At 41.1% G+C, this 18915-nt stretch overlaps 3 protein-coding genes across 3 annotated transcripts; 1 reads left to right on the top strand and 2 right to left on the bottom strand.

Moving 5' to 3' along the window:
- Nucleotides 1–572: 572 nt before the first annotated feature.
- On the bottom strand, nt 573–2917 carry six9 (SIX homeobox 9). The gene is made up of 3 exons (XM_069148155.1): nt 2454–2917; nt 1662–1822; nt 573–917 (listed from the first exon to the last, which is right to left on the bottom strand). Exons 1-3 carry the CDS (start codon nt 2838–2840, stop codon nt 746–748), a joined length of 720 nt encoding a protein of 239 aa, XP_069004256.1. The 5' UTR covers nt 2841–2917; the 3' UTR covers nt 573–745.
- A 390-nt stretch (nt 2918–3307) lies between these two features.
- On the bottom strand, nt 3308–11189 carry six5 (SIX homeobox 5). The gene is made up of 3 exons (XM_069148156.1): nt 10418–11189; nt 7104–8602; nt 3308–6385 (listed from the first exon to the last, which is right to left on the bottom strand). The coding sequence occupies exons 1-3, from the start codon at nt 11101–11103 to the stop codon at nt 5703–5705; spliced, it is 2868 nt and encodes a 955-aa protein (XP_069004257.1). The 5' UTR covers nt 11104–11189; the 3' UTR covers nt 3308–5702.
- A 2203-nt stretch (nt 11190–13392) lies between these two features.
- Nucleotides 13393–18580, top strand: tbcb (tubulin folding cofactor B). The gene is made up of 7 exons (XM_069148151.1): nt 13393–13571; nt 13946–14098; nt 14262–14405; nt 14747–14843; nt 15178–15369; nt 16375–16447; nt 16563–18580. Exons 2-7 carry the CDS (start codon nt 13976–13978, stop codon nt 16675–16677), a joined length of 744 nt encoding a protein of 247 aa, XP_069004252.1. The 5' UTR covers nt 13393–13571; nt 13946–13975; the 3' UTR covers nt 16678–18580.
- Nucleotides 18581–18915: the final 335 nt, after the last annotated feature.

The raw sequence follows: 18915 nt of genomic DNA, 5'->3' as shown, positions 1-18915 counted from the left end.
AAGCTGAATCGTTCTGCTGCAATGAATTCTTCATGGGCATTTTCTGTTGGATGTTGACCCCAACAGCAACCGAGAGAGGCGTGTGTGTGTGTGTGTGTGTGTGGTACTTTGCATGAATGTTTTACTCCTAACTTGGACAGAGGCGCTGGAGACCTTCAGGATACTGAGGATTAACTGGAAGAGACGGTTAAAAGCATCAGGACCAAGACGACAGAGTGTCTCTGTCACCCGACTGTGGACTGGCGTGTCGTTACACGGCAACAAGTCGTTTGTGTTTACCGTAGTTGATAATGTTAAAATACATGAGCACGGCTAGTAGCTTCTTGATGGAAAACCACCTTCTTTCCTGTCTTTTGCTCTCTGCAAACAAAATCGTCCTGCTGCTTGTCGTTTTCTTTTCAGTCTGCGCTACAAGAGGAGAAACTTGGCAAAGAGAACTGAAGGATTTAGGAGGGGCCGATGCTCAATGCATCCTGGTACATGTGAGCAGGAAAACGCTGCTTCCTCGATTAGCATAGGACACAATGAGGAATTTACTGCTTCAATTGATTACATTCATCTTCAACATGGATTGGGCAGCCACATCAAAAGTGGCAAATTTTGCCTTTAATGTCTGTCTTGTATGTTGTCCTGTGTATGTTTAAGTCATGGTACTGTGTCTTCGGAGTCATGTTTTGGTAATAAACTTTACTGACACCAGAAAACACATTAAAAGAAGGAGCAGGATGATCAATCAAGTGACAAATTACACGTTTGAATGGCCTCCAGACATGTGACGTGGAAGAGGCGGTGGATGGAAGAGGGGTGGAGGTGGAGAGCGACGGTATTGTGGATGAGGGCTGCCAGGAGGTGAAAGGTCATTGTCGGAGTAAGGGAAGGCTTCTTCTGAAGGTCCTACGCAGTCGGATGTTTGAAAACTGAGGGAAGGAGATGAGGATCTTCAGAAAAATGCAGGCGATAAACAGGATTTAATCAAGTCGCGTGTCCTAATTTAACCACAGGACAGTGCTGTCATCATACATTGAATGCATGCAACAGAATTTTATTTAGGATATGTAGCCCCAAATCCTAACATATGTCTTCTCCATTGACCGTATAGGTTTTCTCAAGGCACTTTATAGAGACACCCCCAACAAACCCCTCCCATGCAACCTGGTTGGAATAAGAAATCACAACTTTCCGTTGTTTTTTACATGCTATGTTGTAAAAAGGGTTAAAACTAGAACGTTTTGACTCTTGTAAAAGATTATGTGGCTGTAAAACTAGAAACAATTTGATATTCCTGCTAATCCCCTTGTCCTCAACTATCAAATGCCTGGAGCAATGCCTGGACAACCAAAGATTATTGATGAAGTGTTACTCAACTAAAATACTCATTGCTGTACATTTTTGTGTATTTCCTAAACCTTTTCTAACCTAAAATATGTATAAATCATTTAAATCAGACAGTGCAAAACATAAAATTTATGGCGATGCTGAACTTGTTAGTTAGATCACCGTGTTTTCATTCGCTTCCTGAGGTTACGGTGAGTCTTGAGCAACGAGCAACTTCATCACTTTCTCGTCAATATTTCTGTAAAATAACCTCGTTGCCATGGGTGGCGTTAAATGATTAATACACAATGGAGCCCCTTAGAGCGACCTGCTGCCCCGTCACTGACCCGATCACGTCGGTGGTCCGGTCCCTCTGCCGGCGGTTCTTGAACCAGTTGCTGACCTGCGTGGTCGTGAGGCCGGTGGCTGCCGCCAGCTCCCGCTTCTCCCGGGTCGAAGGATAAGGATTATGATGGTACCACTCCCTGAGTAGAGTCCGAGATTTCTCCTGTTTGTAGATTAAATGGAGGCAAATCTGAACGTTATTACGACACCAACACGTCTCTCAGCTCTCCTCAAACTCCGAGAGCCTATAGCTGATGTTCAGACAGGATGTGCAAAGTCAGGTCTAGTGAACTAGTGCTATCACTAAAAACTAAAAGCCTTTTGTAAAAGTACCTTTATGTAAATTATTTAGATGTTGCTATTCAACTTTTTGAATCCCTATGAATAATGTAGATTGGGTCCCTTTTGCCAGGGGTGAAAAAGTCCTCATTAAAAGACAGATCAGTAAAGGTATAGGCCTACTTAAGATAATTTAATTTGATAAAGCTTACTAATATTAGCATGTTACAGTTGCTGGCTCACAGCTGGAGTATATTTCATACTGCTACTACTTTTCAATATGTTAATGTACATCAAATGATCATCTTTTTAAAGGAACCCTGGACATGCAAAATAACTAATTACATGGAAAGATGTCATATGAATGGAGTAAAAAGTATATTTCATATTCTATTAAAAGTAGCCTAAAAGACTCACGTAAAGTACAACTATTATTAAAATTATAATAAGAGTAAGTACAGTACTTGAATAAATGTACTCAAAGCTAACACTTTAGTTACATACCAGCTGCTTACCTTGAAGCAGTAGCTGGTCTCCTCTCCATCCCAGATGGTGTGAGGGAGAGGAAACCTTCTCCTCACACGATACTTCCCCACAGCTCCCAGGGGCCGGCCCCTCTGCCCCTCGGCCTCCATGTAGTGGGCTCGGAGCCAGAGTTGCTGCAGGAGCGGGTGGCTGCGCGGGGAGAAGGGGAATCCCTCCAGCAGAGTGTAGAGGTCTGAGAAGCGCCCCTGGTGAAAGGCCACTGCGGCTTTAGCTTTCAGCACGCTCTCCAGCTCCCCAGAGCACACGGAGGAGGAAAGAGGAGGAAGAGTGCGAAGGAAGCCGACGAGATGATCGATGCGACCGCTCTGCAGAAGGACCTCACACACACAAATGACCTGCTCTGCTGTGAAGGTCATCGTTGTGGGAGCAGGATGGACACCCAAGGAGTCCTGAGACGCAAGTTGAACTAAACTGTGGAAATATCCTGGAACAACTTCTCTTGACGGCTGAAGCCTCTGTGGAGCGTCACGGCTTGTTTGTGATGAACAAAGTCAATGAGCCTGTGTGTTTTAGCATTACTCATCATCATGCCCAGGTAACCTGAGACCATCGGAGTTAGAATAACACGCCATACATCCCTTTATCTCTTCTACAAACACACGCGCACACCCTTTATACAAATATCAGACCTCTCCTATTTTATGAATATGTACCCAGTGAAAGCGCATGTTGGTTTCAAAGCGCATGGACAATGTATTTGAATCAAATTTTCTTAGCAAATTAGAAGCAAAATCCTCAGATGATTAGTTTTACTGCTGTACAATCATTCATTTCAGAAATGTGATGCAGGAGGACACTCACATCAAGTCTTTTTTTTTGTAAATGTTGTTTATTACAATATCATGTAATATAAAAAATAAAATGCATTTGAATACAAAAAATGAGAGGACAAGAACGTTGAATGACAGACACAAATGATCCCTTTAAAAACTATTACAAAAGTCGATCAACATACAAACATATTTGGTTAAATCTGGAGTCATATACGTTATGTGTCAGGTGGGAGAGTATAAATGTATCCCAGGCTACAAACAAATGCAGGGGTACAAGTGTGCATAAGCCCTCAGAGGCTTCAATGTCAACAGACTTTGGCAGGCAAAGAAATGGCAAATATACCCGAGCCACTCGCATGGACACATTTCCCTTTACCCATAACTAATTTAAATGTTCAGCAAAATTCAGGCTAAAATTTATTTGTGCAAGCCGTTCAATAATCTACAAAAAAGGTCACTGGGAAAAAAAACGTCCTTAAAATGTATTAACAGGGGAGCTGACCGATTTCAAAATGTAGTATTAAAGACCTCAGAATGGATTGAATACCTGTAGTCTCGGAGGGTAAAAACTCAGGCGGCACTACAACGTGACCTTCCAGGTGAAAATGAATATCATTTCCGATTTGGTTTTTTTTCCACAAGGACACTTTTTTTTTCAGTTAAAACTACAAACTGATTGATACATGCTTTAAATAGATTAAATGTACACAAAACAGAACAAACAATAAGTAAAAAAAAAATACACACACACACAGGCCATTGTAACTAGATGCGACACTGAAGTGTATTTTTGTGTACCATAATTGGCCAAAGGTTTGACCGCTACCTGTGTTATGACAGCAGAACGCTCATCGGATTTTAGGTTCACAAGTTGTTCCATCAGTTTGCAACAGATTTCACAGATAAATCTGTGTCCTGTTTCCTGATTGACCTCTTTGGGTCTATTTAAGAGAGAGCTGACTGAGTCCAACCACTGGCATAACAACATGGCAGCGCAGCGTAAACATTGTGATGATGAAATGTGCAAAATATACCAAAAAAAAAAGAAAAACGAGCTCGACCTATGACCATGCAACCAAAAGTGTCACATGGTGTTTCATTGACGATCAAACCGATACAAACATGTGGGTATTCAAAAAACAGTTCTTATGAAGTGAATCAAGAGATTTGGTTGGTTACATAGCAATAATACAAAACAAAACAAAACAAAAAACAAAACAAAAAAATTCAAAAACATCAAACTTGTAAGCTTTAAAATAAGGCACTTATCAGTATCAACGTATTGAGAATTTGGATGCATTTTACAAGAAAAAAAGTAAGATCACAGCAAATGTATTAGTGTACTGGACTGCCATGCTTCATTTCCAAGCTCAGCATTTCAAAGCTTCTTTTCATCTCCCAAGTGTACTGGCTTTTTGCCCCAGCCATAGTGTCCTATAAAAAAAAAAAACATGCATTGCATAGAGTACAAACCCTTTCATCAACCCTTTTATTCCCTGTCCTATAATTCTACCAGCCAAGGGCAGCATTAACAACAGTTTACTAATAAAATGCAGGAAGGCTGCATGTTTCAACCCAAACTTCAGTAACTTGTAGTAATAAAATACTGCTGCGTAGCTCTCCAAGCTATCATATAATAATAGTAATAGTTCCCCGTAAAAAAAACAAAAAAACCTACACAACTTCTGTCTGAAGAATATGATCTTCACTACATTCCTGAAGTGTTTGTAGAATAATATATTAAGGCTGAAAGCAAGAAAGAGAAAACCAAACTCCTGAACATCTTGGGTTCTGCACAGGCAGAAAACTATTTTAAGATTTGTCCTCTTTGCCAGATAGTCCGGTGTATCCTCATGTGGTGGATCCACAGCTTCATCTGCCAACAAAAACCAAGACATAGTACAGCGGAGTTTGGTCTGTAATCCACAAACCTGCGAAGAGGAGCTGAGAGAACAGGCAAAGCCAAATCGCTTGTATAATACAAACTGTTTTAACACCAGGACCTGCAAGTAGACTAATCCATGTTATTCCTTCTGTCTGGATCTGATAAAAAAAAATAAAAAAAAATAAGAAAAAGTAAGGCACGTACAGTTTTTAGTGAACATCTCTGAGATGCAGCCCTGCTATATCACCTATATGAATGTGATATCAAACCAGCAGGTGGATTTCCCATACAACCCTGCTATATGACCTATATGAAAAAGAGCTGCAGAGGACTTGTATGAAAAGTGGCAGCTAGGAGGATGATGGTATCAGGCCCGGCTGAGAGAGCACCCTTTTTGCACATGTCAGAACATTACCATGCTGCAAAAGACATGTAGGTCTTAAGAGGGTTGATTGAAATGTTTCAGTTCATTTAAAAACAAACAAACAGCAAAGTCTAGTGTATGTTTCATTGCTTTTGTTTTTAGAGACGTACAGTGGCCAAGCCACACGGTAAACCCGCTACAAGCCCAGCTCATCGTCCACAGGGACAGACTGGAGCTGAGTAAGGATCTTGGAGTCCCCGTCCATCTCGTCTGGATTCCCCAGTGGCGAGCTGGCTTCCACATCATGCTCCGGAGAGGGACTTCCCAGAAGCAGCGACTCTCCTCCAGGCAGGCCTAACAAAGCCGGGTCTACAGGTAGGTCCCCCTTGCCACGGACATCAAACAGCGTCAGACCGGCTGAAGTGGAGAGGGGCACTGGGCTCCACACCGGCTGGGACAGTTGGATGTTGGGTGTCACTCCACTGTACATGGGGCTGAGGGTGAGCATGCTCTCCGGAGTGAGAGTGTTCAGTGTTGTGGGGGTGGCCGAATGGTCCAAGGTGTGAGGGGAGGGGACGGCGGGGGTCTGGCTGGTTGCCATGACAGCGTCTTGGCCACAGTACGGCGGAGAGGAGCTGATGAAGTTCAGGGGAGATGATGTGAGGGCGCCGGAGTGTGAGCCTGAGGTGGCTGAAGGCTGGGAGGCTACAGGAGGGGTGGAGGGGTTGAGAACAGGACTCGCTCCATTCACAGAGATGGGGGGAGCGTCGGGGACCGGTTTCAGGGGCAGGCTGGTGAGCTGGATGCCTGCTGGGATGGTCAGAATCAGCTTGCCTTGCTGGACACTCAGGTAGGGGCTTCCACCGAGGACGAGGTTCCCTACGGTGGTGAACAACAAATAATGAGCTGACAGCATTCAACACAGGAGATGAGATCATTATCAGCACCAGTACATCTCTTTACTACTCAGACTTGGATACGGCAAACTAATTTAAAGACCGATACTGGTAATGATGTGTTTTACACATTAAACATCTGCTGTGAGGAAAAATTTGGTTTTGATAATATTGGGTTGGTAAAGAACCCATTTTTTTCAGTTTGTTACAGCACTGTTTCTTCTGTCATCTTACAACGTTGTAGAAAAATAGCTATTATTCTATTAATAAATGCAACCGACAAATGTTCATGTCAATATGTTCCAACTGAAACAAATTAATGTCATTGTTTTCTCTTTTTTGACCAAATAACTCATTAATTTATTGAGAAAATGATCACCAGATTAATTCACAATGAAAAACATTGTTTTAAATTTCAGTCTGATAATATTGGATCTCTTTTGATACTATTTGCATAACTTCCAACTCAAGTTCACTTATAAAAAAAAAAATTCTAACCTATTCCCAAATACTTTCAGTTCAATGTCATGTATGAAAAGAAAAACATAAAATCATCACATTTGGGAAGCTGGAAACAGATTTTTTTTTTTTTCTTCCTGAAATTACATTTAATTAATTGAATTATCAAAACAGTTTTCAAATAATTTTCTGTCAGTTCACTGATCATTACAATTTACAAAGATCTCGTGACTTCACTGTACCTGGAGTAGCAGAGGGAAGCTGAATGATCCCAGAGTTTAGGAGCTGCATTGCGGGGGCCACGCTGGTTGGGGGACCTGCACTCTGAATGGGCCTCAGCTGGTTTATCCTGAGAGGACCCTGTGGGACCCCTCCAGCTGCAGGAGCTGAAGTCAGGATCTGTAAGGGCACTCCAGCAGAGGGGATGGAGAGAGAAGAACTGGCAGGTACCACTTGTGGGAAAGAAATGGTGGAGGACGTTTGGATGGAGGAGACTGGGACCAGCTGGGGCATGGAGAGCGGGACTAACTGCGCTGGTGTGCTAACTTTGGCCTGGGGGACGGGGACTACTTGCGTTGGGGAGGAGATTGAAATAACCTGCGGGACCTGGACCTTGCTGGGTGTAGAGTTTGTGGTTTGCTCCCCCAACTGGTGCATCACTTGCTGCGGGAGCTGATTGCTGTTAAGCTGCGAGATGGAAACTATGGTTGTGGCACATTCAGACATATGTGTCGATGCATCCGGCTGCTGTAGAGCCAGTCTGCTGCCTGTGTTCAGAGTCTGGGTGCTTTGAAACTGAGGTGCTGACGAAGTGAGGGGGGACACTGGGACCAGCTGAGGGCACTGGGACACCGGGGCTCCTGAAGTGTGCTGGACCAGATGGGATACTGGTATACCCTGGATGGAAGGCACGACCTGGGGCAGAGAGAAGACCTGAGGGGTGGAGTTGCTGGAGGAAACCACAGAGCCTGAAGGGATTAACTGGGAGCCAGCAGTGGCACAGACAACATACTCCCCTTGCTGAGACATGGCAGAACTGGAGATAACCATGCCTGCGGACGACATAGAGGCTGGGAGGGAGAGGGACTCTTGGCGTTGGGAGTTTTGTGTTAAGACTAGTGAATGGAGACTGGTTGGGGAGGACAGAGTTGGTGAGGAGGGCGATAAAGACGAAGAAGAGGACGATACTGTCTGGCTCTCTGATTCCGGGACGCCGATGAAATCCATTGCATTGTCACTTTCTGACTTGGACTGCAGAGGCAGAGAAATGATGGATGGAGGGAGCGAGACTGGTGCGCTGTTAGTGCGTAAAACAACTGCTGGTAGACTGCTCGGCTTGGCCTCCATGCCGGAAACTTCATGCTCTGCCACAGAAACTGCTGTCTGCGCCTGCTGCACGCTGATACCAGGTTTGGTTAGTACCTGAGCCCCATTCAGTATTAAAGAAGAGTTGGTTGCAACAGGACTCAGTGTGACTGTCTGGCAATCACCCAAGCTTAGCCCGTTGATTATGACACCAGCACCAGTACTGGAGATCAGGGAGTTTCCATTGAGTAATAATGGCTGAGAGGCTGTGAGGAAGCCACTGGACCCGTTGAGGATGAGCTGGCCTCCTGTGCTACAGGGGATTGCCGAGACCGAGATGATGGAGGCCGTGGAGCCAGCAACCTCCTCCGGTTTGTCCAGGGTGTCGTCCATCGCACTCGCCTCGTCCTCAGTGCTGTGGTTCCCGTCAGACTCGCTGAAGTGGAGGAGAAATAAATGAGTCAAATAAAAGAACACAGACACACACACAAGCTATTCTGATTGTGATATTAGTTGGTGATATTTGATCTACTAATTATTTAAATAGTTTCAGCTTTTGCCATGAAGTAAATTAAGTGCAAGTCTGCACAATACAAATATTTTGAACTTTGCACAATGGAGCAAATTTCCCCCAAAAATCTGACATATCCCTGCACTTTGATTTAAGAAGTAGCTTTTTGTCAAAGTAGTGCTGCAGCTACAGATTATTTTCATTATCAATTCATCTGCCCTGTTTTCTCTAATAATCGTTTGTCTATTAAATATCATAAACAGATATCTCCGTTCAGCCTGCGGTTTATTTTAATTTAGTTGATGATGCCTCTTGGTGTTTCCATCACCATTTCAACCACTTCTTTCTTTTTTTTATCATTGAGGTGAACTTATTTTAGCATATTATGCTGCAGTACAAAGATTTGACTCACAAGAGGTTCTTAAAATGTTTGTAGGCAAAAGTAAACAATATTGTAACAGTCCAGAGATCCTCATTTCAACTGATATGATACTCAGGTGGTCTGGCTAAATGTATTCGGTGGTAAATGTAGTTTTATACTCTTTTATTACTGTTATATGGTGTACTATGTTAGGGTGGCTTTGTAATCTCTGTCAGGGAACTGCAGATGAGAAATTGCTGATTCAGGCACATTTACTCACATAATGTTTAGCATTAGCTGCGAATTAAACCAGTCAACTAATGTGATGAAGCCTGTTTGAACAATACTAAGTAACTGGTTTGACTCTAGATTTGTATGTAAGTTTCATAATAATCTCCATTAATAGAGACCGCACTTATTTAAAAAAAACAAATCATTTATCATAGTATTGTTACAAAAAAAAGGAAAATATAGGCAACAAGTGGCCAGGTGACACGCTGGAGATCAGGGAGTTACCCTCACTGTGCAAATGAGTTACCGTGTAAATTGGGTAAAGGATAAGAGCTTCCTTCCAGTTTTACCTACTTTCCGTTGACTACATTTTCTGTGGTTTACCATTTTGAATTATTCTTAATCTCTCTCATCCTCTGTCTACATAACAAAGCACACACTGCAGTACACCTCAGTGCAGACAGGAAGTCCAGTCTGATGAGATTCCTAGAAACTGTTTTTAGGATCTGCATTTGGTTAATGAGTCAAAGTATGGTTGACCATCCAGACTGTCTGCCAGACCACCACGACCCCTCAAGTCTGAATAGACAAGTCTCTCTTATCTCTTCCCTATCGGGCTCCCCCTGCTTGGTGAAGGAGTTTCTGTAAAACTCTCCCCTCCCAGTGAAAGTTTTCTGCGCCAGCCTTCATCCACCCTCGGCTCTGCAGGCCTTCATGCAGGGTTTCAGGAAACTTGAGCCCGGTGGGCGCCCGGATCTCACGTTTCACAACAAAGCAACATGCTCCTGGTCTCCGACGTGTGTGGCTTCACTGCTGTCAAAAGTCAGCTCCTGTCCACCTTCTGAATTTGAGCCTTTTTTTATGTGTGTGTGTGTGTGTGTGTGTTTGTTACTTTAAAGTAAAATGTGTGCAGTTTTTGGAGGTAACCCTGTATTACCCGGATACAGGCCGGTGGGCTGTGTTTACCATCAAGCCTCCGTCTGGTACTTTACTGACTGACCCTTGTTATAAAAACGACAGAAAGTAAGAAGCAGACAAACAAAGGAAAGCTCAAAGCAGCTGTCGCCTATCGTGACTTGTGTCCACCGAGCTGAGGGCTCACGGCCAGCTGGATAAGTGAAGTGTGTTTCCAGTGTTGCTGGTCTTGCCTTTTGCTGTGGGTCCCGGACGGGGTCCTGTCCCTCTGCCTGCGGTTCTTGAACCAGTTGCTGACCTGTGTGAGGGACAGCCCGGTGAGTTTGGCCAGGTTTTTCTTCTCGTCCGGAGTGGGGTACCTGTTGCTCTTGTAGCACTCTTTCAGGGCGTTGCGGGACTTTTCCTTGAAGCAGTACACGGTCTCCTCTCCGTCCCAGATGGTTTTGGGCAGGGGGAACTTCTTCCTGAGCCGGTACTTGTCCACTGCGCCCAGGCTGCGGCCCCGGGACCTCTCCGCCTCCTTGTAGCGGGCTTTGAGGTACAGGTCCTGCAGGAACCCATGGTTAGACGGGTGAAAGTCGTGGCTCTCCAGGATGGCGTACAGCTCCTTGAATTCGTCCCGGTGGAAAGCCACCAGTGCCTGGGCCTTCAGCAAAGTCTCGTTGCCACGTAGCAGCTCGGACGAAGGAGGTATGGTGGATAGAAATCTCCACAGGCGATCCACATTGCCCGCCTGCAGAAGGGCCTCGCACAGACATGATACTTGGTCAGTGGAAAAACTCAGAGCCGACTTTTGGAAACTTTGTAGTAATTGTTCCGAAAGTTGGATCGGATCTTTCTCTTCTTTGGCGTCCTTAGCCGTTGGCTCATCTGCGCTGTTCTCAGACTGTTCTGCAGAATCCAAAGACAAGGAAGCCATTTTCACTTTAACTTTTTTTTTTTCCACCACTAGTTCCTCCTCCTCTCTCCCTCCCACTGCAGCGCTGCGCTCTCTCCCATCCTCGACCAAACCGTGAATGCGCCTCCAATCCACCAGCCGTCACGCCCCTTTATCACAAACCACCAACCCTCTGGTTTGTGTTCCAGTATTATTAAGACAATTAGGCTACACCCTTTACATCCTTTTGTTACAAAGCACCAGTTTTCTTCTCGGCACGTTAGTTGGATAAAGCTTGTTCCATGGTAATAATATGAAACAATATCAACGTCTGACTAATGTGGAAAATGAATCCAAGTTAAGCTGGAGTTTAAGTAAGCTATCTATTTTATTGCTCAATATTACGTCGAATAATTTGACATAGGTGCACTAGTTTCAGTAACAAAACGTAAAGAAAGAAAAGTGAAAAGTGACAAATATGTACTGTTGGTTGTGAGGATTTTCTTATTTTCTTTGTCTGATATGTGTTCTTGAACAGATTATTGTTCAGTTTTGGGCTTTTTAATGAATAGAAAAACAAGGGTTTGGGGAAATTGTAATACCATGTGTTTTTTTTTTTTTTTTTTTTTTTTTTTACGGGAAACATCTATTCACAGAATCTTCCAAGAAAATAACTATCAGCCAGCATTTTTCACGTTAATAAAAAAAAAACGCTGCTACTTTCAGTCCCAAATAAAATAGAATGTCCCTCTTAGATTGTTATATTACTGGATTACTTATTATTATTATTACTGATGCAATACAGTGTAGGCAGCATTTTAATATTACAGCTTGCAGTGGTTACACTAATTTTGCTCTGTCTTACTGTTTGATAAATGTGTAATTTCATTATTGATTAAAATAACTGATTATTCTGTGATTACTTATTCCTTTAACCTAAAGAATAAACATTTTTCCAAAAAAAAACAAAAAACAACTCTTGTCCCAGGTTTGTTTTGTCTGACCATTCACTGTGTTCAGGCAACAAGAAAACTGGAAAATATTGAGTTCAAGAAGCAGGACCAGTGAATTTTGTTTAATTACTGCAACAGTTAACAGATCCTCAAAGTTGCTGCACATTATTTTCTTTTGTTAGATTTGAATTTTATTGGCTATAGTCTTACAGTAATATTCACGGTCTTATGTAAGAATAACATTAGTTAAAGTGTCTTGTTTTTTGTTCAGGTTGTAGTCCTACATTTCCAACCGGATCATGTGGTTTGGTGTGTTTGAGGTGTCTGCTAATTCAAATACTGTGCAAACACCCATTAATAAGTATAAATACAGGTATAGTTTGCAGAATGATTCATGTTTTCTGTTTATGCGAGAGATGTGCATCCGGCCTGTAGGAAAAGGAAAGAATGTCCTAGGAGATCCATCAGTGAACAATAATATGAATGAATGTAATATGAAGATGAATATAAAATTGCAATATTTTCTGTTTATGACTTACCTGCTACAATTACAAACTGAAAGCTTACAAGTCTTAACCTGACTACAGAGATTTAGGAGAAGATCTCTGGCACACATTAGAAGTTAACCTGATCTTTAGATCTATATTGCCTGCAGGTGAGGAGTGAATGAGACCAGGCAGGTTGGCGGACCTCCATCTCTAGCAACAACCATAAATCTTAAGAGCTCCATCTGTCTGGGGTTTGGTTGTAGGTCTCTGTTATCTTTGATCTTCTCCTTTCTGTCTATACATGCTTTACTCTGTTGTGACTTTTCCAGGAATACTTTGGTTCACGAAAGAATATGATTGCTTTTCTGGGTGGGGGGTTATTTTGTAATATCAGTTTGTTTTTTTGTCAAACACCGAGAGACAAAATAAGTTAAAATACAGTTCAGACAGACTGTAGTCCTCACACAAATGTTTTCAAATTGCTGCAATATTATTTCACATCTACAACCATAAACTGCATTATGTATGGACCTTTGTTAAAGTTGGGCCCAAACATGGTAATTATAGTAACCGACAGTAATATACGATACCGTGTTTTCTTATTTCAAATGTCGGACTGAATCTCTCGGTCAACATATTTGAAATAAAACTTTCTTTTCTCAGTCTTGATGGTTTATGTACGACGTTAGCGCCACTGTGCGGTTATTTCAGCAGTTGCAATTACTCCTGTCTGATGATTGGCTACTGGGCGTGTCAATCTATCGGTAAGTAGGCAGTTCCTCAGGGCGTTCTTTCGTATCGTAATCCTATTGGTTGATCCAACTCGCTCGCCGATGTGATTGGCGCTCCCGAGTCAGGGGCAGGTAGAAGCTTCCAGATCTGGGCGTAGCAGGAATTGACGGTGTAATTTTCTGGCACAACGAGGTATCGTTCCCTGTTCTCGCCGTGGTTAAAACGGAATAGTCAGCACTGGGTTTAAGTGTAGAAACAGAAACGAGTCGACAGTTTGGGTTTTTTTTTTCCCCCCCCCAAGACCTTTTTAATACTACCGAAGAAAATACACGTATTCGTAAGTAACTACCGCAACCTGTTCGTCTATTCCGCTGCTGCTAAACTAGCTTGCTAACTTTAACGATCACACGTGATAAAATTGTAACAACACGGGAGAGAAAACGACTTATTTGCCTCGTTAAATGTTCAACTTTAACTTCGCTGCCGGAGCATGCTCAATGTAGACCGACGCGGGAGTCACGTCCAGTATCAACAGCGCAACATCACCGGGCGCAGTCTTTGTTTTCGTAGATCAGCACTGAGCTTTTCATCTGGATTACTTGGCAAGAAAACAGCTTGACGCAGTTGTTTGGTGTAGATTTCAACTACGATGTTTGTTTTTCGACTGCGAGATGTTGGCATCGGTTCACGTTATTTGTCTCCTCTTTACAGCGTTTGATCAGTAGAGTCGCGACAGACTGGATGATGGACGGCGGGGTGACTATAGTTACCAGCCCCACCGTGAATGTGCGACTAACAAGCACCCTCTCCTCCTTTGAAGTGAATCGCAGGTTTGCAAGAGGGATTACTATAATAGAAATGAAGGTAAGACTCAGTTTATTACACATCATCTCAGAGGACACACGCGGTGGCTCTGTGGTTGAGTTTTGTTTTTTTTCCTGTCCTAAACCTCTCTTCATACTGAGATGGGTAGTTTGTGCCCTCGGTGTGGTGTGTTACATGTACTATTTTGTTGTTTTGTTCTCAGAGCAAATTGGAGATGATTGTGGGCATCCCCACCTCCTCCATGGACCTGCAGTTGTTCAGTGTCACTGACGAGCTTCTACAGAAAATGGATGACAATGAAGCTTTGCTCGGCTCATATCCCGTGGATGAAGACTGCAGAATACATGTATGTACCTGCTTTTAATTTGTGGCCCAAATCACTATCATATCGCCATAAAATAAAAGTGGTTCACATCAATCAGTGTCCTAGTAGGACCTGCTGGCAGCTATGGTCTTGGATCAGGTTTCATGAGAGCAATAAGAAACTGTTTGTCTGAAAACAACTGACAGATACTTTATACAATCACCTGCAAAGTATATTTTGAAAGTGCCTGCAGATAAATTGTTCATTGTCATAATTACAATTGCTTCTCTAACCCTAACATTTTGACAGGTATTGTCTAATACAGCTACATGCAGGACTGCTATGTTTATATCTGTCATCTTGAATCTCATTTCTTTGTACAGGTTGTTGACAAAAGTGGAGGTCAGATGAACGAGTTCAGTGATGTTTCCACAGTGGAGAAGTTTGAGATTTCAGATGAAGCTTATGCTAAGAGATCAGGTACAGCCTGCTATTCTAAATATATATGACCAAATTGAGCCATTACTAGAAAGAATATTTATGTTGATTATTAGTTGATAAATTAACCATTCACGATTTGTCAAGAGGATGCACACAGTAATTGATAGAGCAATCAATAATGAGAACGAATTATTAGTCGCAAGCAATGCTTCCATCATAACAACACCCAAGTTTCTGTTTATTTTAATTTTCTTACCAGCCATTAATAAATGGTTAACATGTTGAATAATTTCATCAGATAAAAGTTACATGGTCTTAACCGTCTGTTTTGACGTATCCTGTGTTAAGTACAATCCAACCTTCTCCCCTTCAGGCTCAGCAAGGTCATTCATGAAGAAAAATCGCGTTGGCCGCTTCAATGAGGAAGAAACGGCAAAGAAGAAAGCTGAGCTTGCTGCTCGGGCAGACGAAGAGAAGGCTGCTGCTGATACCTTTTCTGTTGGCAACCGCTGCAAAGTGCAGATCCCTGGGCAACCCACGAAGCTGGGCACAGTCATGTATGTTGGTAAGTGTGGATAAAGCTTAGCAGGGTTACTTTCTTTAGGACATAAGTTTAAACCCTGTGCTACTGAGGATTTTCTCTTCAACAGAACCCACTTTGTTGTAATTTATGGTGACCAAGGCTCATTGCACAAGCTAAGGTGGCAACGCAGGAGGAATTGTAGTTCTGCTCTTTCTGTTTTAGGGCCGTCACCATCATGAAATCGTAGTTGATGATTAATTGTCATACGCATAATTGCGATTAAAGATGTATTTGTCTTTTTTTTTTTTTTAATTAATTTTATGCCCTTAATGTAGATAAAATAATAATTAATAGTACATATACACCTAATGAAGAAGAGCCATTAGTTGGCAGTGGTGTTTGGCTTTGCAACTTAATCCATGGCATTAATGTCAATAGACGCTTATTGAAATGCAGCGGGTTGAATATTACAGGTGAAAAACCTTGAGATAAACATCTGTTGGTGCTAATTCTCCTTTAACGCCTTTAAACCACAGCAGAAGAAGGGGGTGCAACCAGATGACATCATTAAAAGAGCTCCATTCAAACCTCAAACTGACATTTCTGTTAGTTTTATCCGGCTATATTAATACAGATGAATGAAAACAATTCTAATTCGATTAAGGAAAATGATTGCGGTTAGCTTGAATAATTCCGATCAGGTGATTACGTAATTATTGTGACAAGCCTAGTCTGTTTAACTCAAACCTGCCGAGAAATCCCTTCACATTTCATCTGATGTGAATATTATCACCCTCTAATTTAATTTTAAATCAATTCATTTTCTCAGGTAGGTTGTTCAGTGGAAGAAGTTATAAAATGGCTTGTTGAAGGCCATATTAATCTCTAATCTTGCATATCACATGCAGAACAGTGACGAAAAATGGGTAAATAATGATGAATAAACAAAGAAAGTTGTACCTTGTTATTACAGTTTCATCAGTTTATGGTGACGGAAGATTTTCAATAATGAACCTGGTATAAACAACAGTGTGGTATTTGTTGCAGGTACAACAGAGTTTAAGACGGGCTATTGGGTGGGTGTGAAGTACGACGAGCCCATGGGAAAACACAATGGAACGTAAGAGCAGTCTTTCTTTCTTTTTAAATATTAAAACAAAGTCTGTGATGTTGGTCTTGATTTTGCCTGTGTTTGACCTTGATTTTTTTTTTTTTTTTTAATTGTGTCTCCACAGTGTTGAAGGAAAGCAATACTTTGAATGTGGAAGCAAGTATGGCGGGTTTGTGAAGCCCTTGAGTGTGACTGTGGGAGACTTTCCGGAGGAAGATTACGGTTTAGATGAAATGTAGGACTCCACAGTTTTTGTCTGTCCTGAAAGTCAAGAGCCAATCACAAGCAGAGAAGATGGAGATATTTTGTTATACAACACATTTTTTGTTTTGTTTCTACTTCTCTGCTCGGCATGATCCAAAGGCACTTGAGCCTCAAATTCTATTTCGATAACTTAAGTTCAACATGACAGAAGTGACTTTCAGGTTATGATCATTATACAAGATAATCAGAAAAGAGGAGCTCACACCAAAAATGTTTCATAAAAGTTTTGTTGCAACGTTTTGAAGGTTAAGTTCTGGTCTCTCACTCCTCGTAGCTTTGGTCATTTTCTTACCTGTTGCTCCCATTGCATTCTCAATTTGGGAGTGATCTATGTAATTAAACAATTTGACAGTTGAAAACTTCATTTTTCCTTATTTAGTTCATGTCAGTGTATACAGAGAGGATTATTTGTGACTGTTTATAGGTAACTAGTTTTAGCATTATTTTGAAGACTGTAAATTACTGACAGAGTGGTCCAAGGTGTGAAACATTAACAAAGGAAAAATTCACCCTAACGTACTTTGACACTAAAATAGAAAGGGACATTGTTGATTATCAATCTGTAGAAACGTCCTCTTCCTGTCATTATTTAAAACCACAGCTCAGAAGGCAAATTTAGTTCTTGTGAAATTCACTGGTGAAGAGGAAAGCAATAGATCTACATCAACAGTAGTCTCAGTAGTCTATTTAGGAGCACAGCCATCAGTTATATTTTGAGGATACCATCATCCACCATTTTTTTTTATTAAAAGTCCTGGCTCCTATTTGCTGTACATTGCAGTTATGGCCTTCTACATAGACATAAAATGCCTGTAATAAGTGTGCCAAAGTATAAAAGGGTAAATATTTCCTCTCTAAACAACATTTAATTTCAAAAATTTCATTTTGTGTTTGTATGTAGAATGTAAATCAAACTCATCTTTAGCTTTCCAAGTGAATATAATATGAAATTACCATTTACATTTTCTGTAACTGAATTGCGCTCATTAAGAATTAAATAGTCTGCATTTAAATGTGTCCTGGTTATATTGAACGACTGAAATAAAACATGTTTTGAAGCTTGCATTTGAAACGTAAAGGAACAACTTTACTATTTTTCTTTTACTTAAAATTTGACTGAGCAGATCCAATTATCTACTTTAATTTAAACTGAGCTCACCCGTTTACAAATATATGTCAACATCAAGGAGTAAATCCAATAATCTTTTCGATATAGAGAGTATTTGTAGCTCCTGTACATTTTATCAAACAGGGTTGAATTTGTTGTTGAATATCTTGTTTGAATATTTTTTTGTGTTCTACCAAAAATTCCCCCAAAAACATTAAATTTCAAATCATTTCTATCATGGCATTGGCTATTTTTAACTTCAATTTCATATAAACACGATGCATTGAATTTCATACAGTTGAAATATAATCTCTGTTAGCACATACCCCTTTCATTACAAATCCATTCATCTTTAAGTAACAGGTCATTCGGTGGTGATGTTAAACTCTGAAACATACCAGTTTATGTTTCCCATCTATAGCACACTTGTAAAATCTATCTCTGGTTTCATATGTTTACTGCTCTCCACTGTCAACGATAAAACACTGAGCTTTTGACATTTCAAATAAATGGTGTGCCTTTTTTTATGTTTTGTTCTGTGTTGCTGTTAAAAAAAAAAAAACTTAGCATGCTGTTGTTTTGTTCTCTAAAGAAATGTAAATTAATCATTCCTTTGTTTTATTGTAAATGTAATGTAATTATCACACATTGAACATGTATTGTTGTTCTCGTTCCTTTAAAGAACCAACACACTCTGTTGATCCTTGAGGTGCTGGTGTCACTATGTGCCAAAGGGTTATGCTTATTAATAAAAGCCGTTTACCAGTAAATATAGGTTCTCAGACTTGAGTTCATTTCTTTTTATTTATTTATTCCATCCAAGTCTTCATTACATATACTATATGAGTCTGGACAAAGAAGGATATAAACTGCAACTGGACTATTGGTGAAGGCATACAACCATTTAATTTTAGTTTTTGTCTGTACTGAGCCAGAGAATAGATAGTATCATATGTTGTACAATTTCTGAGGTACATTTTCTGATTTGTGGTTTTATATATATATATTTATATATATTTACAACTGATCTGACATGAGACTATGAAGAAACATATTGCAATTGTGTCGTGAAAGACTCTGGAAGAAAAAAAAAAAACTATATTTC

The sequence above is a fragment of the Embiotoca jacksoni genome, unplaced genomic scaffold, assembly GCF_022577435.1.
Source record: "Embiotoca jacksoni isolate LCO1_2020_lvr unplaced genomic scaffold, fEmbJac1.0.p SCAF_14, whole genome shotgun sequence".
Taxonomy (NCBI): domain Eukaryota; kingdom Metazoa; phylum Chordata; class Actinopteri; family Embiotocidae; genus Embiotoca; species Embiotoca jacksoni.
This window is presented reverse-complemented; position numbering and strand designations above follow the sequence as displayed.